The 27,893-nt window shown below is 42.3% G+C and overlaps 1 protein-coding gene across 4 annotated transcripts; it reads left to right on the top strand.

Annotated features, from left to right (window-relative positions):
* Positions 1-383: 383 nt before the first annotated feature.
* Positions 384-25,511, top strand: CILK1 (ciliogenesis associated kinase 1). 4 transcript variants are annotated; one of them, XM_032214913.1, is made up of 14 exons: positions 384-594; positions 3,349-3,621; positions 4,141-4,195; positions 5,279-5,400; positions 7,905-7,984; positions 9,145-9,277; positions 12,758-12,929; positions 14,056-14,223; positions 15,864-16,166; positions 17,444-17,631; positions 19,264-19,406; positions 20,863-20,991; positions 23,584-23,712; positions 25,071-25,511. In XM_032214913.1, the coding sequence occupies exons 2-14, from the start codon at positions 3,521-3,523 to the stop codon at positions 25,223-25,225; spliced, it is 1,878 nt and encodes a 625-aa protein (XP_032070804.1). In that variant the 5' UTR covers positions 384-594; positions 3,349-3,520; the 3' UTR covers positions 25,226-25,511. The 4 variants fall into 4 exon arrangements, with proteins under 4 accessions (XP_032070804.1, XP_032070805.1, XP_032070806.1 ...); XM_032214914.1 differs by lacking the exon at positions 20,863-20,991; XM_032214915.1 differs by lacking the exon at positions 20,863-20,991 and having other exon boundaries at positions 19,264-19,395; positions 25,071-25,159.
* Positions 25,512-27,893: the final 2,382 nt, after the last annotated feature.

The raw sequence follows: 27,893 nt of genomic DNA, 5'->3' as shown, positions 1-27,893 counted from the left end.
TTCTCCTTCCTACCCTCTCTCCTTCTCTTTTTCTCTCTTCCTCCCTCCTCTCCGTCCCCTTCTTCCTTCCCTTACCTCTTCCCTACTCCTACCCTTTTTCTTCTCCTTCCTACCCTCTCTCCTTCTCTTTTTCTCTCTTCCTCCCTCCTCTCCGTCCCCTTCTTCCTTCCCTTACCTCTTCCCTACTCCTACCCTTATTTCTTCTCCTTCCTACCTTCTCTCCTTCTCTTTCTCTTCCTCCCTCCTCTTCTTCTTCTTCTCTCCCTTCCACCCACCTCTCCTTACCTCTTTCTTCTTCCCTTACCTCTCCTCCACAGACCTTACTTTTAGATCCTACTTAAATTGGGTTCACTGCTTCTCCAGCGAATTACACCGACCTCCAGGCAGGCTTAGCAAAAGTCCATCTGGGGGAGCTGCTGAGTTGCTTTCACCAGAGAAAGCTCCTGGTGGTTCTCCAATGTGGCTGTATTTTCCTTTTGTGTGTGCATTTTTCTCTTGGGCGGAAATATTGTGTCGCTACCCATCTGAATGCACTGAATCCTTCTCAGCATTGTTTTCCCTCTGATGGAAGAACCCACGGCTTCTCTTAGCCCGGTTTGTATCACCTTTTGAGATTCTAGTTCCTGATGATCACATTGTCTTTCTTTCTTGATGAATCCCTTAATTGTAGCCGCTTTACAACCTTCTAAATGCGGAGGCTTGCATGTGCTGGAGAACTAATAAGACTTCATCCGGAGCACTGATGTAAGCTTGTTTACATCATCCTTCAGATAGGATAGAATCTGGGGCTTCGAAAGCTCAAGTTAATCCTCCAGCCTTTGTTTATGCTCAAAATTATTGAGATTTGAGTTATGTCTCTGGGCCTGACTAATAAATTGGAAATGGAAACTTTGTGGAATGTGTGTGTGCGTGTATAAATAGTTAAAAGAGGATTTATTTACTCAATTGAGTACGAAATTTGGCTAACTTGGATCAGATTTTCTATTATTAGAAAGACTCTAAAGCTAATGCTTTTAAACAATTGCAATCTTTAAATATATTAATTTGCTACTGATATGTTAATACAAATGCTTCTTTTGTTACCAGACTAAGATATATCACTGGATGAACTTTCAAAATATAAACCTTTATTTTTTTTTAAAAAAAAAATGATAAATGCAGTATTCCAAAAATATTGAGGTAATGGTTATTAAGCATTTTGATCTGCCACATTTTCTATTCTTTTAACAAATGTTTAAAAAAGTAAATGTTATTTAAAAACAATTATAGGTGGTATTACCTCCTATACTTTGAATATTAAACAATCCTTGTGTCGCATTTCTTCAACAACTAGAGTTGTGGCCCAAATTTGTGACTTCAAAATCCTAGTAGGATAGCTTTTGAAAGTCATCCATTTCTTCTTCCAGGGATTGAGAAAGAACTCCCAACTACTATCAGCCACTGAGAGTGGTTACTCTCAGTGTCAGGGAAGGCTGATGTCATCAGAAGGGTCAAAAAAGGAAATGATGATTCTGTAGAAGATGGATTAAGAGGGTTTGCATTTGCCAAATTTCTAAGAGACCCCAGATTTTTTGCTGATTTCCAACTGGAGGTTTGGATATATGTAAACATATCCCTTTTCGTTGGATTTCAGCCCTTTCGTAAGTGGAAATCAGTAAAAGAATGTGGAAGAAATTAGATGCATGCAACGTCTTACCACCTTCGCTTCTGTCAAATTTGATGTTCTTTTGATTTGGGCAGTTTAGTAAAACACCATCTCAGAATCTTGTTAGAAGTATCACAATTTTCTGACTTATTAAGGATGTATGTGTTTTGCAGCTACAGTGATCAAGATCATAGTCCAAAGTATTTTTGTAGTTTTATATATTAAAAAACTTACCATAATTGACAAATACCAGAATGCATGCGTGTGTGTGTGTGTGTGTGTGTGTGTGTGTGTGTGTGTATTACGAATTACGCGGGAGAAAACCCGAATAACTAGAGACCTATATACTAACACCCGCGAAAACCTCAGAAAACACACACACACACACACACACACACACACATATATATATATATATATATATATATATATATATTTTGTATTTGTGCTGATGTATATATATATTTATTTATATTTATCAGCACAAATACAACACACACACACACACACATATGTGTGGCGCATTGGTTAAATGCAGCATTGCAGGCCACTTCATCTGACTGTTATCTGCAGTTCAGCGGTTCTAATCTCACCGGCTCAGGGTTGACTCAGCCTTCCATCCTTCCGAGGTGGGTGAAATGAGGACCCAGACTGTGGGGGCGATATGCTGACTCTGTAAACCACTTAGAGAGGGCTGAAAGCCCTATGAAGTGGTATATAAGTCTAACTGCTATTACTCTCTCTCTCTCTCTCTCTCTCTCTCTCTCTCTCTCTCTCTATATATATATATATATATATATATATATATATATATATATATATATATATATATATATTAGATTTTTACAACCCCTGGTAAGCCCCAATTATGGGAGGAAGCTAACTGCTTCCATCATCTGTCCTTCGGCTCGTCACAAGAGTCCATCACGACAGAAACCCAATATTTTTACTGTTGCCTTTGTTATATTTGTGTTTTTTTATTTATCTATACTAGTCTCCCTTTATTTATTTATCAGCACAAATAAAAACACACACACACACACACACACACACACACACACACACACACATATATATATATATATATATATATATATATATATTTATTTATTTATTTATTTATTTATTTATTTATTTATTTATTTATTTATTTATTTCTCCCTCCTTGGGGAAAAATGTCTTTTTGACTTTATGTCTGTACAGTTTATTTATCTATACAGGTAGTTCTCAACTTACTACCACAATTGAGCCCAAAATTTCCATTGCCAAGCAAGATATTTCTTAAGTGCATTTTGCCCCCATTTTATGATTTTTCTTGCCACAGTTGTTAAGTGAATCACTGTAATTGTTAAGTTAGTGATATGGTTATTAAGTGAACCTAGTTTCCCCATTCACTTTGCTTGTCAGAAGGGTTCAAAAAGTGACCACCTGATCATGGAGATGCTAAAACTGTCATAAGTGCAAACAGTCATAAGTCTCTCTTTTTTCAGTGCAGTGCCAGTGTAACTTTGGTCACTGAACAACTGGTTGTAAGTCTAGGCTGTGTGAGCCTTTTACCCTACGCTCTTATTCAAGGGTTGGCTATAGCTTGATTCTATTTAGCAGACTCAAAAAAGTTCAAATAGTGACCATCTCAAAAAATACCGTATGCGCCTCCTTCATACTGTAAGGCATGCAGTGACGATTTCTCTGTACTTTCACAGACCAAAAGACAATCCCTGAAAATATGAACTTGGCAACGTTCACAAAATCCTGGATACTTTGGGGTTGTGCTGCCATTAGGAAAACTGGCTTCACTCTGAGGGGAAATGCTTCATCCACTGCAAAGAGAATGCCAAGGGCTGAAATGAGATTGCCTTCTGGAGGATCCCTATCATGAATCGATACACAACTATCAAACAGTTGGGAGATGGGACATATGGCTCTGTCCTCCTAGGAAGAAGTATTGAATCAGGAGAGCTGATTGCCATTAAGAGGTAAGGGACCTTTCTGAATTGCTGTCCTTTTTAACCCGACGTATCACGTTTCAGCATCACATGACGTCACATGTTCATGTTTTTGAAGACTGTGGTTCAAACTTTTTCTAACACAAGGATATAGCTTCAACTTGTCAGGTCAAAATTGATCCCTTAGTTGGGAAAAATCAGTACTTCATTTATTTTGAAACCACGAAATAAAAACTCAGATTTTCAATTGTGGTAACCTTGAGGCTGATTTTCAACCACTTGGGAATACAAAACAGCTTTTGACTGTTTCCCCTCTTACATTATTAGATTTTCATAGTACATGAAAATCGGCTTTTGGAAATTCTTTTCATGTTCGAAAATGAAAAGAAATGTTTGAGAAACAGCCCCCTCCCCCAAAAGCATAGAGGTAGAGAATGAGTTTGCAGATCTTCGTTTGTTGTGGCTTTGAATTTATTTCTCCAGTCTTATGTCACAATGGAACTGGAATACAGATCGTGCCCAATAATAGATTTCTTATTCCTTTTGCAGGATGAAGAGGAAATTTTATTCCTGGGAGGAATGCATGAACCTTCGTGAAGTCAAGGTACTTGACACTTCCTTCTGATTCTAAACTGAAGGAGTTTCAGTTTTAAAAGTAGTGTGGAAACCTGAACTTTATTTTTCTAAAACCTTTGTTTCCCGAAATCAAAACCTATGTTGTTTGTGTTTATAAACAATGCAAGAAAGTTAAACAGGCTTTCTTGAGACTACTTCAAAGGTAAAAGTTTAGGGCTACATTTAAATTGTAGGTGGTGACTGTTATAAGCAGATATTTGATTTGGGCAAGTAGAGAGGAAAGGCAAGAGAAAATTAGTGCCAAACACACACACACCCCACACCCAATCCCCAAACAGATGCATGCATCATGAATTAATAGGAATTTGGGATTCAGTCTATAGGATGTTGCAAAACAGCTATAAGGTTTTTCAGCTCCAATCTGGCCATATCCATGTTTATTAAATGTGTGCTTATATTGGGTTTTAGATACCTTTTCCTACTGGTACTTTGAAGTTATTTTGCTCTTCAGATCAGAGCTGTTTTACGAACTAGCTGAGCTAGGTTTGGTAAGATGCTTGGTCCTCTAGCTATGAAAAGGGAGATCTACTGACAGGCTGTTAATTAGGGCATCAGTCGGAACCCTGATACAGGCCTTCTAAGACTATTGTGAAGCTGACCGGCCTATCCATTGCCCAGCAGCTGGCATGTAAGCATCTAAATAACGAAACGATTGTGAAAAATTAACATTAATTGGTGAATCTATTGTGGAAGCATAATGGAAAGATATGTAAGAAAGCACCTGAGGCTGCAGTGTTCATTCTGCCTGGAAGGAGTGTTGATCAAAAGCTTATGGTTAGATGTTGCGTTTCGCTGCATGAAGATCTCTGCAAAGAAATTGGCTTCCTTGGTGCTGAAAAGTGAATTGTGCTAATTGCCATCAGGAACATGAAAGCCCGGGATACTGTACACACCCAGTTCTAGAGATCTGAGTTTGTTTGTTGAAGGGGGCCATATATAAATTTAACAGCACCTTAAATTACATTTCTGGAACAAAGATTCATTGTCTTCACTTATCTTGGAAGTTCGCTGTGTCACAATGCCTGTAATTGTTTTCTGTTGTTTTTTCCAGTCCTTGAAGAAACTTAACCATTCCAACATAGTGAAACTAAAAGAAGTTATCAGAGAAAATGATAATCTGTACTTTGTATTTGAGTATATGAAAGAAAATCTTTATCAGCTAATGAAAGAAAGGTACGTTGTTTTTCCTCCCAGGCACACTTCAATGGCATAACCTAAAAAAAGAGGGAGAGATCACTTGCCTTCCCAGATGTTATTAAACTAAAACTCCTAATACTCTCTGCACTTAGGCAAAGGATGATAAGAATGATAATTTGTAGCTCTCAGAAGTCGACCCTACCCCTGCACGCACCCCCCCCCCCCAATGTGCGGCTGAGACCTGAAGGCTAGCTGGCCAGTAGGAGACTCGCGCACATGCACGGTGGAGCTGAACTGGGGCGATGACTCGCGTGCCATCAGAGAGGGCGCTGTGTGCCACCTCTGCCATAGGTTTGCCACATATGCCACATATGCCATAGGTTTGCCATCACGGCAGTAGACCATCTAATTAGCTGCTGCAAGATTGCACAGACCGATTACCAACAATAGCGTGAGAGAGAAGCAACAGTGGTGCATTGGAATATCTGCAAAAATGCCATTTGCCTGCAAGTAAAAATTAGTTGGACTACAAAATAGGCAAAATAATAGAAAAATAAAGAGGCTAAAATGCTCTGGGACTTTATAATTCAGACAGAGAAATATCTGTCACACAACATCCCAGACTTAGCAATTCTTGATAAGAAAGGCCAAAGAGTCAGAATTGTAGGCGCTGCATTTCTTGGAGACAGCAGAATAGAAGAGAAAGAACTGGATCAAAATCACTGAATACAAAGACCTGCAAACAGAAGTAGAATGACTGAGGCAAAAGAAAGCAAAGATTTTACCAAAAGGCTGTTTTATTTGAAACAGCTGACATCTTGCAACGATACCTTTAATAATATTAAACAACAACATCTGCCTATCCCAGATCCTTGAAAAGGAGTCAATAGGTAGATAAAAAAATGCCAAATCCAGTCTGAACATCTGGCTAACTGTGTGACCAACCATAATAGATCTGATACTTCATGTAGCCTAGGCACAATGGTATTCTCGGGGTTTACTTTAAGTTAGTATTTCTGAGAAATAACAACAGCTGGGTTGAACCACCATGTCAGTTTTCCATCGTACTTGGAGTCCAGGATATTTATTTGTTTATTGGGCATACAACAACAATGGATTCTGCTTTAACTTCACCACGTGCCCAAGGATACCAAGAGCCAATGACGATGCTCAACCAGTAGGATGGCACTCTGAATACCGTGGCATTTCCATCCTTGTTCTGAAGCTGAGTAAGTTACTATGAGAACTTTTTTCTCAGTTGCTTATATGGCATCATTAACAGTAAAGCTACATCTGAGTGTCCTAAATACAGGTGGGTCCTCAACTTACAATGTCAGTTGAGGTCAAAATTTATGTTGCTCATTGAGAAATGTGTTAAGTCCCATTTAAGACTTTCTTGGTTAAGTGCAGTTGTCAGTAACACAGCTGCTAAGCCAATCTGGCTTCCCCGTTGACTTTGCTTGTCAGAAACTTTCAAAAGGTGATCACATGATCCCAGGACACTGCAGCTGTCATAAATGTGAACCAGTTATCAAATAACTGAATGTAAATTACACAATCATGGGGATGCTGCAACAGTTTGTAAGTGTGAAAAGTGGTAATAAGTTACTTTTTTTCCAGTGCCGCCGTAACTTCAAATGGTCACTAAACAAACTGTTGTAAGCCGAGGGTTACCTGTAAATAAATAGAAGAGGACTTGCTCCAGAACCAAACCATTTCAGAATGTCTGAGCTAATTTGCTTGTGTTCTGATCCATTTACAATGGATCACAATGAAGAGCGAGAGGAGGAATTCTGGGAGTTGAAGTCCACAAGTCTTAAAGCTGTCAAGTTTGAACACCCCTGGGGTTTTTTCCCCTAAAGCGTAAGGGATGCAAGGGTCTTGTAACTTGACAACTTTAAGACTTGCACACTTCAATGCCAGAGTTCCTGAGCCAACATGACTGGAGGAGGAATTCTGGGAGTTGAAGTCCACAAGTCTTAAAGCTGTCAAGTTTGAACACTCCTGGGGTTTTTTTTTCTAAAGGGTTAGGGGTGCAAGGGTCTTGTAACTTGACAGCTTTAAGACTTGCACACTTCAATGCCAGAGTTCCTGAGCCAACATGACTGGAGGAGGAATTCTGGGAGTTGAAGTCCACAAGTCTTAAAGCTGTCAAGTTTGAACACTCCTGGGGTTTTTTTTTCTAAAGGGTTAGGGGTGCAAGGGTCTTGTAACTTGACAGCTTTAAGACTTGCGTGCTTCAAATGCCAGAGTTTCTGAGCCAACATTTTGGTTGCTAAGCAAGAGCGTTGTTAAGTGAGTTTTACCACATTTTACAAGTTGGCCACGCCCACCCAGTCACATGGTGGCAAGTCACTCCCACCTGGTCACATGGCTGGCTAGCCACTCCTACCCGGTCACATGGCCGGCAAGCCACTCCCACAAAACAGGCCATACCTACAGAAGAGGTTCTAAAAAAAAATTGAAACCCACCACTGGACTCTGCAGATAAGAAACCTCATATGTGAATATTAACTTTGAGTTCTGTTTCTGCTTTACAGGAACAAATTGTTCCCAGAGTCCACTGTCAGGAATATTATGTATCAGATTCTTCAAGGCCTTGCATTCATACATAAACATGGTAAGGTTTAAATGACAAATTGGATGATTTTCTGCATGTATCACAGAAGGGAGTATCTCAGATGTATTTGGACAGAAACGTCTTGTTTGGGTTCAGGGAACTAAACAATGTTATCATCAAGGTTTTCCGAACAGCCCTGTTGTTAAATAAATAGTTACTTCTTAGTGATAGTTCTGAATCCCATCACAATCCACAGAACTGATTTCATGTCAGCTGACATAGAGCTGCACTGTACAAAATGTATTATTTACATCCGTTCTTTTGTTAAACTGATCTATCCTATAAACAGATTTAAGAGTTGATAATCCCAACAGTGATCTCATTTTTAAGTCAGGAAGCTACAATGGGAAAATAAATAGCAAGCGGTGTTGCTGTTATTGTTTCAGGCTATAACAGTAACATGGTAGTATCATTCCAAATTTTAAATATTTTATACATAAAACCCAGGAATCTTTTTGTTGTTGTTGTTGTTGTTCAGTCATTACATTGTGTCCGACTCTTTGCAACCTCATGGACCATAGCACATCAGGGGCTCCTGTCTTCTGGAGTTTGCCTAATCTGATGCCCAATGTGTCAATGACACTATCTCATCCTCTGCCCTCCCCTTCTCCTTTTGCCTTCCATCTTCCCCAACATCAGGATTTTTTTCCAAGGAATCCTCTCATTGGGTGGCCAAATATTTTGCTCTTCAGCGTCAGTATCTGTCCTAAGTGAGGGTTGAGGTCCCTCAAGATGGATCGATTGGACCTCCTTGCAGTCCGAGGGACTCTCAAGCGTCTTCTCCAGCACCACAATTTGAAAGCATAGATTTTTTCTTCAGCTGTCCTTATGGAGTCTATATATAGTCAGTGTAACTATTTTTTGCTTTCTATTCAGAAATAACTCACGTTCATGCTTACTTTTGTTTAGTAAGTTATTTGTTCTGCTCTTTACCTCCAAACTTAAAGCATAACCAAATAACCTTTTTTTCTAATTTAAAAACCTCTCAGCCTAAAATGAAAGGAAGAGCAGCGATCCAGTATTACATAAGCGAAAATGTAGTTTGATGTTTTCTGCACTGTTCATTCTTGTAATTCTTTAAAAAAAAAAAAGGCCTATAAGGTGAAAACTAAGCAGAAGGATGAGAGAAAAGCCTAACCAGAGTTTGTCTTTCCACACAGGTTTTTTCCACAGGGACTTAAAACCTGAGAATCTCCTTTGCATGGGACCAGAACTTGTGAAAATAGCAGATTTTGGCCTTGCCCGTGAAATTAGATCTAGACCTCCCTACACAGACTATGTTTCAACACGGTGGTAAATACTTAAGTTAAAGTCTTATTAATTGGATTATTAGTGACAATTATTGACACTTCTGTTTGAATTTTCTTTTTTGTGTCTGTTAGGTAAATAATGAAGTAGAATCCAGCTTTGAGCATATGCAATAGGACTGATTTAAAAAGGGGGAGGGTGTAACGTAACCATCCTCTGCTACCAAATGTGATGTTCCCGTGGGTCGTCCATGAGGCCAATGTGGAGAAAAGACAAGACACGGTCTTTCTCGGGATGGAGCGACCCAGATTGGGGGTCTGGTAGCCCCTTTTATTGAGATAGGACAAAGGCAGGAGGAGCAATAGCATGTGATTAAAAACAGCCTGTAAAAGTACAATTTCTAATCTACTGCTCAGGGAAGTTCTGTCTATATATGGTCAAATCCTGGGCGTCATTGGTAGGGCACATCTCAGGATGTTATGTTATGAACTATCAGGATGTTATAGAGTTTTAGGAGTTTGTTTTCTCCTGTGTGGTTCAGCGTGGCTCTGCATGCCCTGGTATGAACTGGGCCATGGATGACCCACACCTACACAAGGAACTATATTACAACAGGGGGGACTCCTTTCTGTATCGATCTCTCTAACGCAAGGCTTCCCAACCAGGCCAAATTTTAAGATGCATGGACTTCCAGCTCCTAGAATTCCCCATGGCTGGCTAAGGAATTCTGGGAGTTGAGCCACAGTCTTAAAGTTGCAAGGTTAGGAAACCCTGCTCTTGTCCCTCATTACATTGAGGATTAGGAGGACAGCTGGATTGGTTGGCTATGAAGAGATAAGGTAGACCCAATAGAAACACGTCTACGTCATGACTTCACTAATTCAAAATCAGCTCGGTGTCTCTAATCACCATGATGTTAAGCTGTTCTTGAGACCTCTGCCCATACATTCTTGGCTTAACCATAGAAGCAATAGCAATAGCACTTAGACGTATATAGCTTTCCAGCCCTCTCTAAGCGGTTTACAGAGTCAGCATATTGCCCCCAACAATCTGGGTCCTCATTTTACTAACCCCGGAAGGACGGAAGACTGAGTCAACTTTGGGCCTGGTGAGATTCAATCTGCCAAACCGCTTGGCAGCTGGTGATCAGCAGAAGGAGCCTGCGGCACTGCACTCTAACCACTGCGCCACCCAATAGTAAATTTGAAACGGCTTCCATTTTATCTGAAATAAAACTGGCATTTTCTGTCGGGGGAACATTTTGAAGATTCTTTCAGCAACAAGATTTCCTTGACTTAGCATAGGGGCTTCAGCATTTTCAATAGGGAAGGCATTTATTAACTTGTAGTGAATCCAAGGCATTTTATATCTGCTCCACATTTGTACAGATAGTCCTCAGCTTACAACCATAATGGTGCTTGTCCATCACAGTTCTAAGTTGTGATTTGTTTTGCTGTGGTTAAGTGAATGCTATGGTTGTTAAGCGAACCAGTGGTTTACTCTGGGCATGATTTTGCTGAAAAGTTTTGGGCAAAACTGTAGCACAATGCAATCATGTGACCGCAGGGTACTACAAACACTGGTAAATGTAGCCCAGTTACAAGACCCTTGAAATTTGGACCAGGGGAGAGTGACAATTAGAACTTCAAATCTGGGTCATGAGTAGGCCTCAGGTAAATCTGTCGTAATTTTGAACAGGCAGTAGCCAACTGACCGTAAATGTCAGCGTTCCAAGTATCATGTAGAATTAAATCAGAGTCCAAGGCAAAACGATCCTTAAAGTTCCAATTTAATAAAGCAGACATCTTAGCACATCTGTGTTAATTCCAACACTGGAAATGACATCAGAATCCCACGCAGTTAAAAGTTCATGATCTTGTCCCCACACCCACAATCCATCACATGGTCCAATCTTCTTCTTCCACGCTGGCATCCACACCCAGCTGCTTCCGGTCAGGTGTAAAAGTGTGGAGACAAAAGATGGCCTTGGCTTCTAGAAAAGAATGAAAACAATACATTCCACAATCCTACTCCTTCTATTCCCCCCTCCCATCAACTGTACTAATGAAACAGCATAATGAAATAAGAGAAAGTGGCAGGAATATAATTGCAGGCCTGACAGTAAGTTGAAAGCTACCAGTGGGCTGCACTGGTTTTATTTCAGCCAGGTTACGTGGAATTGATTGATTAATTAATTAATAAGTGTCATCAAGTTGTGTTTGACTCCTAGAGACCATGCAGATTTTAACCACAACTACATGAAAATTAAAATATGATTAAACAAATACAGATGTGTAATAGTTCATGAGTACTTTGTGCTATACAATTTCAGAGTCTGTGTTCATTCATTGTCTTAAGCTTTGTTCTGCGTAAGTGTGGTTTATGAATAAACCACTGTTGTTTAACTTTACACCACCGACTGAATCATAAAACACAGTCCAGTTGGGTAGATTGCACAACCGTCATCCAATCTGACCAGGTTGGGCTTAGCACAATGCATGAACCATATATAGTCTTTCCATAAATTCTGTTTAACAACTTGATAGATAAGAAGTGTGGGTGAATCCAGTAAATGGCTTAGCACACTATAAAAAGTCATCCAATGAGATAAGAAAACTCATGAGCCCTGGTAGAATACTTAAGTTGCAGCTCAGTGGAATTACTATAGAGCAATGATTGTGAACCTTTTTGGCACCAAGTGCCCAAACCGGAGCATGTGCGCATGTTTGCGCACCAGAAACTTGAAGACCAGCTGGCTGGCATACGTGTGCCTATTTTGGGGGGGGGGGGGCGTTTTGAGTTTTTCAGGCCGTTTTTCAGCCATTTTCAGGCGCTCCAGCATCTGCGATGACCAGCTGGAAACCATGCGCTCCAGAAACCAGGTGTAAGAGTTCCAAAAACCATATAGAATCAAATCAGAATCGAAGGCAAAACAATGCTTAAAGTTCCAATTTAATAAAGCAGGCATGTTGGCACATAGCTATGGGATCCCCAACTCTGGAAGTTACATCAGAATCCCACCCAGTTAAAAGTTCATGATCTTGTCCCCACACCCACAGTCCATCACATGGTCCAATCTTCTCCTTCCACGCTGGCGTCCATGCCCAGCTTCTTCCGGTCAGGTCTACTGGTGTGGAGAACAAAGGATGACTTTGACTTCTAGCAAAGAATGAAAAACAATACATTCCAAAATCCTACTCCTTCTAATCCCCACTCCCATTGACTATACTTAAAGAAACAGCATAATGAAATAAGAGAAAGTGTGGCGGGCCAAAATTCTAAAAGGAATATAAATGCAGGCCCGACACCAGGAGAGCAGCTGGTGATGGCGCGCATGCCCGCACAGAGGGCTCTGTGTGCCACCTCTGGCACAAGTGGCTTTAGAGTCTTGCCCTGAGAAAGGAGTGGGTAGTGAGTGGGCAATGAGAACACTCACAATGTCTGTGTCCTATATTAACAGCTGCTTTAATTGCTACTGTTCATTTAAAAAAAAACACCGTCGTTTTGCTTATTTTTGGCTTTTAGGTACAGGGCTCCTGAAGTGCTCTTGAGGTCCACTAACTACAGTTCTCCCATTGATATCTGGGCTGTTGGTTGCGTCATGGCAGAAGTGTATACCCTCCGGCCCCTCTTTCCCGGGAGCAGTGAAATTGATACCATTTTCAAAATTTGCCAAGTGCTGGGAACGCCGAAAAAGGTAGCTAAATGAGATCCGGGCCTTTGTTGCGCACGGAATATTTCAAGCCCGAATAGCTTCTATGGACTTTTGTCTTTCCTCAGGTCACATTATGCTGTGTGGATATTAGATAGAAAAATCAAATGATTCCAGGTTTATATTATCAACAGCTAAACATTGGCGCACTGTATGAAGAATGCAAGATAGCATACATTATATGCCTTGATCATGTGTACATTTCAATAGAAATTGTCAAAAAGATTGTGTTGAGTTGAAAACATAACCCAGTATAATTCTCTCTAATTGTTGTGACAATACAACAGCATAGTAAAGCTTTCAATTCCAGCCAGGTTTTTATGAACTGTCCCCAGAGTTCCAACCATTCCAGCACTCCAACTGTCACGTGATCATTATCTGGACACTTAGCAACTTTTTTTTAACCCCATGATCATGTGATTGCCTTTTGCAACCTTCACTGGCAGAAATACCATGGGGAAGCCAGCAGAGAAGGCCACAATTGTCTGCTGTCTGCAAACAATCTCTCAGCCGCCGTATGTCCATGCCAAGGCAGCCACGTGTATGCCTTTTCATACTCTCCTGAACCTGCCCATCTGACTGTACTACTGCTCACTCTCTCCAACCCATACCATTCCTCTTGGGCATCCTCCCTAATCCATATGTGCCTCTGGTCCATTGCCGCACACTTTCCTGACCCATGCTGCACCCTCACGCAGCATGCTGTAGCTCTCATGCGCACCTCAAACTCTTGTACACCCTCCCCACCTTTCACCGCGCTTCCTGCGCACCTCCTCACTCCCTTCCCCACCCAAGAACAACAACTTACATGTCTCCCAGTCTGGGACTTGCAATTTCCTGCTGGCTTGCCAAGTGACTAGGTTACCAGCAGCAGGAAGTTGCCTCGCTTATCAACAGTGAGATATGTTTAACAATATCTACCAGGATTGCAGGGATTGCCATCGCTGAAGTGATGCAGTCATGTTTTACAACTAAATCACTTAGCAATGAAAATTTGAGTCCCAATAAGTCCAGCTGTCACAAGTTGAGGATTACCTGTAATATGCATGTAAGGCTGCAATAATATGCTACAAAAGTTCCCTTAACATCACTCCTCCTTAATCCTTTTCAGAACGATTGGCCCGAAGGCTACCAGCTGGCAGGCACCATGCATTTCCGGTGGCCCCAGTGTGTTCCAAATAACCTAAAGACCCTCATCCCTAATGCCAGCAGCGAGGCCATCCAGCTCATGAGAGACATGCTGCAGTGGGACCCCAAAAAGCGGCCGACCGCCAGTCAGGTTTGATATTCTTTTATTAACAGCTCTTTATAGATAATGCTAATAGCTGTTCTGACACCCCCCCCCCTTTCATCCCACACCAAAACACTCCAAGCCAAAGATACTTTACGGAATTTATTCACAGACAGGCAGGTCCTTGGCAGCAATCCAGCACAGATAAACCTTGGCAGCAATCCAGCCTGCCAAGCTCACCATAATGTTCTCCAACATTAGTTAATGCGTTGACTTCTGCAAAAGGGGCTTGTGCACAAGCATTCCTTTTATAGTCTGGAGAGGAGCCTAATTACCAGCAGCTGAGTATAATCACCTCCTGTAACTGCGCAATTGTTCCTGACGCCTATTAGCTCTTCGGTGCCGTGCATCCAGAAACAACTCACTGCTGACCTCAGGCTCACACTCCCTTGTCTCCTCCCCATTGGTCCAAGGCTCAGGCGCCTCCTGGTGGCCAACCAGCCTCTCTGTGCCCTGCTCAGAGTCGGAACCCTGTCCAGGGTCCTCCACATCCTCCAAAGCCGACTCATAGGGCCCCCCGCTGTCGGAGTCTGGTGGCAGCTCCAACGGCTCCTGCTGGGCCACAACAATAGCACATTGTCTCTCTCAAAACTGAAGGAGCCACCAAAGGAGAGACTATGCAGAACAGTTTTGCCTGTTACGGCTTCTAACCATTGTTGAGTTCCTGTTGCTCCAAGCCCTATATCAGTGTCCTTATTATACAGGGTAGGCACAATTCTCTTTCGAAGGGTCCCCAACCTGTGGGCAGGCCCTGAGGGGTTTGCAACCGGGCGGTGGAAAACGGCTGGCAAGCGTGCGCATGGACGCATCCTCACCGGCACAAGCAGCAGGCAAGCATGTGCGCACTCCATTTAAGTGAGCGGCATTCATGCGTGCACGCTGCTTGTGCAAAAGGACCTGCGCATGAGCACCACTTGTTCTGAACCATTCCCCCTCCTCCTTCACCGGTCGGCAAAGCCGGAAACGTTGAACTCTGCTCTATAATCTATGGGCTGATGTTGCTGCTTCTCCTACTACACATCCGTCGGTTCTTCTTGTAGTTGTTACATTAACACGGCATCTCAAACCTGTGATGATGTTTGCTACCTGACTGAGCATTTGGTTCCCTACAGAGGCTAGCCATCTTCCCACAGGCAGGACAGGGCATGAAGAGCCCCCCCCCCTGCTCATTTCCCCCCAGCAACTGCCATTCTCGAGGGATGTGTTGCCCTTTAGAGCCAAAGCCGGAACCTTTTTCTTCTTCTTCCCCAGAATAGTTGTGCGAACTGTACCTGTTTGAAAAGAGCCTTTCCCTAGGCTTACAAATTGGCTGCAGGATCACAGGAAAACGTCCGTTTGAGTTAAAGCAGGTCCCACAGTTCCCTCATGCCTGTTCCCAAGCACCACCCTCTTCGGTCAACTCGGTTCAAAATGGGTGTCAAAAGTTCAAAAGAAACACGTAAAAATGAAAAGCTTCTGGAAATTGAATCCTGCTTGTATTAGGATATCCTTGAGCTTTTCCTTTCCATTTTCAGAATTACAGGAAATCCAGTTCCGGCTATTGAGGCTGAAAATATCCCCCTATTCCTACCCTTGTTTGATTGCTTGGCCGTCTTCGCTGAATAATGAACGTTTCCCTTGGATTTCAGGCACTTCGGTATCCTTACTTCCAAGTTGGCCAAACCCTGGGCCCTTCTCAGTCTATCCGGGAGCTGGGAAAGCAACAGCGAGACCTTCCTGACAAAGGCCAAAGCTACCTTAAACCTGTTCCACCAGCGGCACTCCCGCCTAAAGCACAAAGTGGCCTCTCCTTGAGACCATGTCCACAGAGCCATTCCTCCCAATCCCTGACCTACCCGCACAAAGCAGACTCGTCCGCGAGGGACCCCTTAAAGGAAGCCAAGCCAAGCCAGGTGGTCTTCCCAGCCATTCACGCCAAGCTTTCTCTCCAGGTAAGAAGCTTTGAACACTTTGCATTTTTACAACAGGTACAATTGTTCTCTCACTCTGTTACTTTCCCTCAGACTAGCTCCCCTCATCAAATTGCTTTGAGGAAGTGGAGGGGGAAGAAGAGCTTGGTTACGTGGAGATTTAGCAATAGCAATAGCAGTTAGACTTATATACCGCTTCATAGGGCTGTCAGCCCTCTCTAAGCGGTTTACAGAGTCAGCAACTTGCCCCCACAGTCTGGGTCCTCATTTCACCAACCTTGGAAGGATGGAAGGCTGAGTCAACCTTGAGCCGGTGAGATTTGAACCGCCGAACTGCAGATAACAGTCACCTGAAGTGGCCTGCAGTACTGCACCCTAACCACTGCACCACCTCGGCTCTTAAGATTTCCATTCACGCCAGGAGTTTGCCTTTGTCCTTGGATGACAACTGCTCTCTCCACACTTAGCACTCCATCAGGAAGTATGCAGTTGCTCAGAGCCATTCTAGAGCAGTCTTGGGAACCTGATATCAAAAGATGAGCTGTAGCGCATTAGAGTTGAATTACTACAGATCAAGCGGAGTGAAGTCCGCTATGTTGATTGGAATTGAGTGCATGGTGTGTTTTTAAATCTATCTTTTCTTTCTTCTATTCTTTTTGATTTATTGTATTGTTAGCCACCCGGAGTCCTTCGGGATTGGGCGGCATACAAATGCTATTAAACTTTGAAACAAACTTTGAAACTTTTCATCAGTATTTGCAAACCACTACAGAAATATTATTAGAAATAAGAACATACAAAAGAGAAATATGAAAGGACCTGGAGATAGTTTTATTTAGTTTTTGTGGCAGTTGCTTTTGTATTCCGCTTTGTTTACTGTTTTTAGCCTTCTTTTATAAGTTTTGTTTTCATGCTGCTTCATTTCTCCTCCAATATTAACTATTGTTCCCATTTCAAATGATGTTCTATTCTTCGCAATGCACATCCGTGGGATACTTTATCTTGTAATAGACCTGTCTATCTAGCTAAGTTTTTTTTCTGTTGGAGAAGCTTTCTGTAGTTGGAATAAATTATGCACATTTGTTCTGTGTATACATTGCATTGTCTGAATCACTGCTTTCCTATAAATGCAATATCTTCATTTTTGAGAGGGAACTGACCATGGAATCAGATTCCAGCAGCTAAAGGAGAATGAAAAATCACATCGGGAAGCCAATCACATGCTTACGTAGAGTGATCCCCAACTTCCTTTTATTTACAAAGCAGTTTAAATTCTGGCATATTTTTTATTTTGACAGACAACTTCCATTGCCACAGAAGAAGCCAATGTTGACCTCAAACCAAAGAACCGACATAAATGGGGCCACATTATTGGAACACTAAAAAGTTCTGAGGAGTGGGATACTGTGGAAGAGAGTGATAGGAAGTCTTCCCTCAGCAGAACGGACTTTAAAAACAAAGGGCAGATTGATGATGCTCTTTGTAGGTAAGCCTGTGAGTCCCTGTGTATATGATCTATTTCTCAACCTTTAAGATGTTTGGACTTCAACTCCCAGAATTCCCCAGCCCGCAATTCCTATCCTAATGATATATTTTAAAAATAAGGAAGGGCAATATATGGCTTCTCCAATGATGGAGGACTATTAGCCACGTTGGCTAGAGCTGAGAGGAAGTTCAGACGTCCTCATAGGGCTGCGTATAGCTCCTCCCTGATTTATAGGCTATATATTCCATTCCTGCTTAACGTAAGATCAATTGAAGTTGAACTTAGTAATAACCTTTTCTGAGGAAATATGAATGCACAAATTGTATTGGCACCATGTGTGCAGCCAGTTTGTACTCCTACAGAGTGACAAAGGGCACAAAATCACATTTTCAGTATCTTGTGTAAATATGCATTTGTGTATCATGTGGTGATTTTGCTCAGTTAACATATAAAGATACTTTGATATTAAGGTAAAACTACCTCATCAATAGCTATTCAGCCTGTCCAATAGCTGTCTAGCTATTCATTCGCATATTTATTCAGAAGTATATCCCAATTAGTTTAATGGAGCTTACTCTCAGAGAAGGACAATGTATATTTATTAAGACTTGAGTCCTATTTCCTTCACTGGAGACTCCTTCTAAATAACCTTGCATAACAAGTACCGTATTTTTTGGATGCACTTTCTCCCCCCCTCCCAAAAATGGGTAGAAATGTCTGTGCATCTTATACAGCGACTGTTGCCGAAGCCCCGCCAACCTGCTGGCCCCAACCCTTTGGCTGTTTTCGGCCTTCACGTGTCACGTTTTTGGCCTCCGCACACTTTGATTTACACCTGTTCCAGGCTGCGTGGATCGTCACAGCACATCGCCACCAATCAGCGCCTCCGCACGTCGCATTTTCGGCCTCTGCACATCGCGTTTTCAGCTGGTTCTAGGTGGGGAGCAGCGGCAGCGGGAACCAATCAAAAACGTGACGCGTGAAGGCCAAAAACACGACCCACAGAGGTGGCGATGGGCTGTGGCGATCCCCGCAGCCTGGAACAGCTGATTGCGGGTATTCTGGCAGGTGGGTCTACGTGACAATCAGCTGCTCAGGCTGAATCAGGCTGTGATATAATGTGCTGAAGCTGACCATGCTGTTTGCTGCAAGGAAGCTAAGCCGAGTAAATACCGATGGATGCTGGTAGACAGAGGCAGATTTTTTTCCCCCTTGTTTTCCTTCCCAAAAACTAATGTGTGTCTTATACTCCTGAGCATCTTATACTCTGAAAAATATGGTACGTGGTGGAGCAGAACAAACATCTGAACATTATGTATCTTTTTCTATGTGACATGAATTAACCATTTTAGCACATAGTTATTTTTGGTATTTGAGCATCAGAAAAACATGTGTTGGAATTTGCGCTGAACCTTTCGGTTTTTGTTTTAGATTTTTATCCCATCTTTTATTTTCTATGCAACTCAGGGCGTCAAAGATATCAATACTCCTTCCTTCTGTTTTCCCCCCACAATAGCAACCCTGGAAGGATTCAGTTGCAGCTTCTTTTGGTCAGGAAAAAAACCCCATGTGAATTGATACAGAGGGGTGTATTGTGAGTGTGTGAAGTGGGTTATTTGTTTTTGGTTACAGATTTGAAAGTATTTTGGACCTGAAACCTTCAGCCTGCATAGGGACGGGAAACAGCGCACCTTCCTACCTTCAACAGGACATGCCAACACGCCAAGTTTCTGCAGCCAAACAACATTACTTGAAACATTCTAGGTATTTACCTGGTTAGTAAAACAAGCAAACCCAAACCATACTCTTTACTGTGATATTTCATTGGCATTTAGATTGGGGGGCGGGGGGGAGAAATACCATTTGATTTCATAGCCTCAAACTGCTTGTTGTGTAAATTGTTGTTTTTGTTTCCTTTTACTCATGTGTCCAAATAGCAGCAGATGTTCTAAACAGCTGACTTTTCAAAATGTTATCAGTTTGCTCTGCCCTGCGCAAGCAGTATCTTCATTGTGCGCTTTGCAGAGAATATTTTCACAGATTAAATTCTATTCAGTTTATGATCCTCGTGCCATCCTTCCCTCCACGGAGCTCAGTCTACTTTTTGATAGTAGCTGGTTTACTTTCACAAAAATCCTGCAAATTATGCCAGATTTGAAAGGAACAAGTTGCTCAAACTGTTAAGTTTCACAGTTCAACATAAATTGGACTTGTTTAAAACTTGAAATACATCGCAAATGATTCCCCCCCCCCCCCATTTGTAAATTGTCAAAATATAGCCTGCAAAAGAGACAGGCAACATTAGCCTTCCTGTCATTCCCAGAAAATATACCACCAAATTTTGCTGGCAAACAACAAACAGAAACTGAATTTCCCATCAGTTTTTGGTGGAGATCATTTTAAAGGGATGTCAACTTTTGTTGCCTTTAACACATCCAAAACCAAGCAAAATAATCCTCTCCTCTAATCAGACAATGAACTCTTCCTCTATTGTGGCTTTTAACTGCATCTTTCAAAAATATAAAATAAAATAAATAAAGGCTGCAGGTAATTAGCTGCTGGAAGGTTGCTCACCTTTGTCCGTAGGGTCAGCAACTGCAATCAAACAGCTTTTCAGTCAAAACAATGGTGATTTCCTAGCTCAGTGGTTCCCAAACTTGGCAACTTTAAGACTTGTGGACTTCAACTCCCAGAGCTGGCTGGAGAATTCTGGGAGTTGAAGTCCACAAGTCTTAAAGTTGCCAAGTTTGGGAACCACTGTCCTAGCTAAATGGTATGTCTATCAAAACTAGACAGAATGCCAGCTTGTGATTTGGTGTTGAAGCTCAGGAGGACATTGGGAAGTCGTCCTCTGGCTAAGAACTAAGAAAGATCTTTTGTACTAATTAGTAGTCAGCTTTCACAGTAAATTTGCACCATTCAGCTGTTTAAATTAACTAGGTAAAGTGACACAATGTTGTCTCTGAGCTTTGCCATTTCTTCATTATTCCAGCACCTCCTGTTTCTTTTCTCTAAAGGCACATACTGATTAACTGTCCTAACCACTGGATTCCTTCTAAGAAGAAAGAATCTTCTTATTCTAAAAAGAACAATCAGTGCCAATGAGCAGTAACATTTGCAAATAATTAAGTCGGTTGGGAATTACAATAGCACAGAAATGGAAGAGAAAAAAGATATATTCGTTTATAACGTATCTGCGCCATTTTAACAGCTGTCTCGTTTTGACCTTAGGAATAAGCCCAAGAAATAATTTGGTATCTAGTTCAAGCAAAGATTCTGTCCTACCAAATCCATGGCCAAGTTCTAGTTTGCCTAGAAAGACGTCGGCAACAGCAGGCGGGATCACCAGGCTGAATACCAGTAAGAAGTCTTACTGAAATCTTTTGAAGGATTTACTAAATTAGTTTAGTTTAGTTTAGTTTAATGAAATTTGTATGCCGCCCACTCCCATTGGGACTCTGGGCAGCTCACAGGCAAGATAAAAGCATTTTTAAACATTTTAAAATAAGAAATACAATATTAAAATTAACACAACATCCATTCTGTCCAAGAGGGGCTGGATATTATGCCGGAACAGCCAGGTCTTGGTGGCTTTACGGAAGGCCGGGAATGTGGTGAGGGTCCGGATCTCTACGGGTAGTTTGTTCCACAGGGCCGGCGCAGCTACAGAGAAGGCCCTCCCCCAAGGGCCCGCCAGCTGGCATTGTCCGGTTGACGGTACCCGAAGGAAGCCCAACCTGTGTGATCTTATTGGTCGTTGGGAGGTAAATGGCAGGAGGTGGTCTCTCAGGTAGCCAGGTCCAATACCATGTAGGGCTTTAAAAGTAACGACTAGCACCTTGAAGCGGGTCCGGAGACCAATGGGAAGCCAGTGCAGCTCGCGGAGGATAGGTGTAACATGGGTGTATCTAGGTACACCCAATATTGCTCACGCGGCTGCATTCTGGACCAACTGTAGTCTCCAAACACTCTTTAGAGGCATTCTGATCCCCCACCATTACCCCTTTTCTGAACGGGATACTTCTAAAAGATCCCTGAACCAAGACCTTAAAGGCATTCTTAGTTCGACTGAGTTCAGTGGGTAATTTCTTCCTAATCTGGATAGAATTACAGTCTTTGACTTCCTATGAATTGGGCTTTTAAGATTATTATCACAAAAACCACCAATTAACAATCTGCCTTTCACTGCAGTTCAGAAAGTCTGCTGGCTATAGTACAATCTTGACCCATTGCTAATGTATTATATTTCATTCAGGTTGCTGCTTTATGTGACCTTGTCAAAGAAATGAAACTACCTCTATGGCATCCTTTCACATGGGCTGGGCTTTAATACAAGGAGAACGGCTTCCGACCAGCATCCTTTTTAATGAAAGTAATGGGGATAGTGTAGCAGTTAGACTTATATACCGCTTCATAGGGCTTTCAGCCCTCTCTAAGCGGTTTACAGAGTCAGCATATTGCCCCCAACAATCCGGGTCCTCATTTTACCCACCTCGGAAGGATGGAAGGCTGAGTCAACCCTGAGCCGGTGAGATTTGAACAGCCGAACTGCAGAACTGCAGTCAGCTGAAGTAGCCTGCAGTGCTGCATTTAACCACTGCGCCACCTCGGCTCTCTTTAGTGTCTCTTTAGAGCAGGGGTATCAAACTCAAGGCCTGCAGGATGGATCCAGCCCACAGGGTGCTTAAATCTGGGGCATGGGGCCACCCTGGAAATAGCAAAGGGCCAGCCCGCGGTGCCTCTAGCAGTCAAAATGGTGCACGGGGGGTTGCATATAGGTTCCCTTCCCCATTTATGGCCTCCTGCAGCACTCTGCCAGCCAAAACAGGGTTCAGAGGAGCTGCACACACACACATCTGTGCCCGTTTTGGCTCGCAGGCTGATGCAGGTGGCTGTTCAAGCTGAACACAGGGTGCGAGGGGGCCGCGTGCACCCACTCATACCCCGTTTTGGCTGGCAGGGTGCTGGAAGAGGTGTCCGGCCCGCAGAGGAGAAGTACAATGCTGATCTGGCCCTCGAAGAAATCCAGTTTGACACCAGTGCTTTAGAGATTTTTTCCACAGGGTATTAAAATGAGACCCTTAAATATATATACTAATATATATATACCAGTGTTTCTCAACCTTGGCCACTTGAAGATGTCTGGACTTCAACTCCCAGAATTCTCCAGCCAGCGAATGCTGGCTGGGGAATTCTGGGAGTTGAAGTCCGGACATCTTCAAGTGGCCAAGGTTGAGAAACACTGATATATACTGTATATACTATACTAGCCCTAATATGAGGAATGACACCAGGCCCACACTCACAATAGCCACACAGGATGTCACCACCAAACATCCACGCAGAAAGCAGACTAAAACCCACACTGATGAGGAGGCACGACCAAGGACCAGAAGCCAGACCGCAACTGCACCAGTAACCACTTTAAACCCCTCCTATCCTTACATGAAACACAAACCCCCAACCAATCAGAACACACCTCCACCCAATCAGAACACAGCCAAGCTCCCACCCAATCAGCTCAAACCCCCACTGGCAGTTAAAAGGAAGAAACAGCCGAGATCTCACATTGCTCCTGGAAGCACCAAGCCTGAAGATGACGAATGAAACTTCGTCGAAACGTCACCAAGACTCTTCCAATTTTACGCGGGAGAAAACCCGAATGACCAAAGACCTACATACTAACACCCGCGAAAACCTCAGAAAACAAATATATATACACACACATACATACATACATACATACATACATACATTGGGGCTTATTATGCTGATTGAAATAATTTGCATTTGAAGTTATGCTAATTAAACGCTAATGTTTAACATATTTCAACTAGGCATTAACTGATGTTCCGTTTAAAGAAACGATTGCAAGTGGTGAAGTGGTGCCTAAGGAATGTTTATCTTGACCTCCTGCATTGATGCATCCCTGTTTCTTGCAATTTATTTCAGATTGCACAGGATCAAGTGGCCTAATGGGTGCTTATGTCCCTTCCTTTCTGAAAAAAGAAGTTGGCTCTGCTGGCCAGAGAGTGCAGTTGGCACCAATTCTTGATCCGCCTCCTGCAGATTCATCTTCTCGTAAGCTCTGTTTCCCTCTGGAAATTATTGATGCACTATGGTGGTAAAGCCACTGCTCTAGAAACTGTGGCATTTCATTTGGGAAATCCTCACAGTTCACAACTCCTTAGGTTTCAACTGGATGTTAATTGGGTTCACTGACAAAAGGGCGAACGACAAAAGCGCGCCCGACTAAAACGCGGTGACAAAACCGCGAGTTCTAAAGCACTCCGACGAATGAGCGCTGAATCGCGGCAGCAGAAGCGCGCTGTAAACCTCAACCTAACCCTAAACCTAAACCTAACCCTAAACGTAACCCTTACCTTAACTTAAATAGATGTGCTGTTGTAAATCACCCTTCTGTCGCCGCGCTGTTGTCGGCACGTTGATGACATCGCGGTTCTGTCGGGTCACGGTTAATTGGGCAACCAGCCAGGCAAACCTCATGTTAATAAGTAGCTAATTTGAACGGATCTTTTCTTTTGGAAACTTCTGACTTTCTGTGTTAGACAGTCAATAACAAAAAATATAGATGCTTACATTGTATGCTCTATTGTGCCTTGCACTATTGTACATAATAATGTTATCTTCCAGTAGAAGAGGATATCTGTAGTTCAGGGTTGAATAATGGATTGCTAACTGGTTTCTAGGGACACAGTGGCTCAGTGGCTAAGACGCTGAGCTTGTAAATCAGAAGTTCAGCAGTTCGAATCCGTAGTGCCACGTAACGGGGCTCCTGTTTCTTGCCCCAGCTTCTGCCAACCTAGCAGTTCGAAAGCATGTAAAAATGCAAGTAGAAAAAGAGGAACCACCTTTGGTGGGAAGGGAACAGCATTCCGTGTGCCTTTGGTGTTGAGTCATGCTGGCCACATGACCACGGAGACATCTTCGGACAGCGCTGGCTCTTCGCCTTTGAAATGGAGATGAGCACCGCCTCCTAGAGTCGGGAACAACTAGCACAACAACTAGGCTCTCCCCCTGGGGGCCGCTAGTTGACACTGTCTGGCCGACGGCACCCTGAGGAGGCCAACTCTGTGGGATCGCACTGGATGGTGGGAGGCTACCGGTGGCAGTAGGTGGTCTCGCAGGTACACTGGGCCTAAGCACTTTAAAGGTCATAATTAGTACCTTGAATCACACCCGGAAGACAACCGGCAACCAGTGCAGGCCGCCTAAAAGGGGTGTAACATGGGAGCACCTAGGTGCCCCCATGATAATCCGCGCAGCCGCATTCTGGACCAGTTGAAGCTTCCGGGTGCTCTTCAAGGGCAGCCCCATGTAGAGAGCGTTACAGTAGTCCTTTAATTTGAAATAGGATGCTTTAATCTGACTGTCACCTTGACTTCCTCTCTCCTTTTCATGTTCTTCTTCATTTGTAGAATACAGTTCCTTGAAGACGATCCGACCTCATATTGTGAGGCCATCATTTAACCTGGCTATGAAAAGCACACCAGGGTTTCTGCCAGCCCCACCGCCTGTTCAACCTGTGCATGGAAGGATTGACTGGTCTTCAAAATATGCTGCTCACCGCTGAATTATGGGATTGGCGCATGCGTTCCATGACACTGGCTAAACATCCAGGCTCCTGTAACATTTCTCCCGTCCGTATTTTCTACAACCGAGACATTTCAGGATCTTTTAAGAGAGTTTACTTTTTAGTTGTATGTATTTGAATGCAAAGTTGTGTAACTTTTGTATTGTTCTTATTTTACGACTGAGGCATTTATTTTCATAGGACCAATGCACATTTGTATATCAGCATAGAATTGTGGGGAAAAAATTTTTTTTTTTGTTCTGGGGGCTTTTTTAAATAACTTTTGAAATTCGTTTTTTTTTTTTTTAGAAAGAAAAGGATTTTTTTCCTTTTCTTTTTTGACCACATTTTATATAAAACAAATAAATGTAGCAATAAGGAGGTATTTAATATAATTAAGATATGGTTCATACTGTAATGACATTTACCAAATATTCCATAAGTTAAGTTTTTGGATATGGTATGCTGGGCAATTAACTCGCCGAGCAGCTACTTCTCTAACTCCATAACTGAATAGCCACAGTGATGGTACTAAGCTTCACTTTTCTGTAGTAAAACATGAGATATTGGGCATTTTGTTTTTTACATGACTGGGAATTATTAGAGCCAGTGTATAAAATCAGCAGAGTACAATCTTGTCCCCAGTTGTATAATTTTAGGATGTAGGCGGTAAAATGTACTTTTGGCAGGGAAAGAGGCATTTTCTTTAATTATATTTTGAACAGTATTTGGTCAGAGTATCAAACCGCCATGGAATTCTAAACTTACTGGTTGGTATAATTCACCATAAGCATTACAACGGTTCCACCACAAATGCGCGAACGACAAAAGCGTGCCTGACTAAACCGCAGTGACAAAACCGCGGTGACAAAACCGCACGACGAAGGAGCGACGAATGAGCCCTGAAGCGCGCCGACAGAAGCGCGCTGTAACCTAACCCTAACCCTAAACCTAACCCTAAACCTTACCTTAACTTAAATCGCGCTTCTGTCGGTGCGCTGTTGTCGGCGCGCTGTTGTCGGCGCGCTTTTGACATCGCGGTTTTGTCGGCGCGCTTATGACGTTCGCGCTTATGACGTTCGCGCTTTTGTCGGGTCACGATTACAACATGGTTCTGCCCATTGTTAATGGCAGTGGGATATTAGCATAGTCGTGTACTAGCCCCCCCCCCCCCCATGCCATTTCATACTTAACACTAGCTTCGTTTCACAGTGAAAACTCAATTTATTATAGGGGATCCTTCTTCCGTTGTGAGCAATATGTTTTGTAGGGTAGTAAGTCTTGGAAACTATTTAAAGCAATATTAAATATGACAAAGCTGGGTTTGTAGAGTAATATAATGAAGTATAAAGTATTAAAATAACTACCAGCAGCAGCATCAAGAGTTGAAGATTTTTATATATTCATAGCCTACATTTTATTTTTAATTCCTTAGCTTTTCTTTTGCCCAAATGCAGTTTTGTTGCTTCAGCATAAAAGTGGGTAGAAATTTTTTCTTTCATATAATGAAACGCTTTCTTTCAGGAACAAGTTGACATTGATTTATTTTTAGAGTATTTAAAAGTAAATTTCATCCCTTCTAGAAATCAACATAGGGTTGTTGTTGTTGTTATTGTTGTTGTTGTTGTTTTGATAGACAGAATTGGAAAGCTTGGAGCTTTGGAGTGGAAAAAGGTAATAAAAGTTACAGTGCATTATTTTAAAGAAGAAAAAGTGCAGGTGTTGAAGTTCAGTGGCTCTATCTCTTCTTATGCTGGGGAAAAAAATGGAAGAATTAAACTCTATGCATTTCAATTCACAGAGAAGGCTGGAGGCTGCATCTTCTCAGGGAGAAATAATAATCCCAAATAAGCATTCCAGTTAAATCTTGGATGTAGCATCCATATCTTTTCGGTAGGGCTGTTTTCTAGACCGCCCCCCCCCCCTCAATCTGTTGCATGCTATTTGTTTCTTCTTTTTTTCATAAAACAGACGCCGTAGATAGAAAAGCTACAATTTGTACATGTTAAGTTCTCCCTATTAAGACGATTAGTTCAATAGCTGATCAAGTATCTTGTCTTTTGTGCTGGATCTAAAAACTCCAGATTACAGCTGCAAAAAACAACAACAAGACTCCTTTGGATACCGTGCTGCGTACCTTCTTCCTCCATAGTTGCAGCAAGTTTTCCTCCCTGGTGCGGCTCAACTTGTGAGAAGCGACCATGTAGCAGAACTGTCAATATAAATAATAATTGTTCAATCGCATTTGATTACTGAAGACAACAATCAATGTCAAAGACCGTGCCTTGGAAAATAACATTTTCAACAAGGCTGATCCAATATTATCCTAAGAGAGCAGGGCCCCCCCACCCCAGAAACGGATGCACTAAATAAATCGATCGGCATTTATGCTGAAGACAAAAATATGCAAACTCCTCTAGCCATCTTCACTGGTATTGAATTTTATGCTTGTTCTAGGATGTAAAAAAAAATCTGCAGTGTCTAGAAATATCTCATTGTCTAAATTGAAATTATATACCAGCTGCATTTGGCTATTAGTTCTTTAGAGAAACCACAAAATAATATAATCATATAGTGGAATATGCACAGTCTATTCCACTATAATCCTCCATAGCTCTTCTTTCTGTCTGGAAGGAAGTAACTTTGAAAGGGGGATGGGGGGAATCTG

Source organism: Thamnophis elegans, chromosome 4 (genome assembly GCF_009769535.1).
Source record: "Thamnophis elegans isolate rThaEle1 chromosome 4, rThaEle1.pri, whole genome shotgun sequence".
NCBI lineage: Eukaryota > Metazoa > Chordata > Lepidosauria > Squamata > Colubridae > Thamnophis > Thamnophis elegans.
Note: the sequence above shows the minus strand (reverse complement) of the source record. Positions and strands in the feature narration are given on the sequence as shown.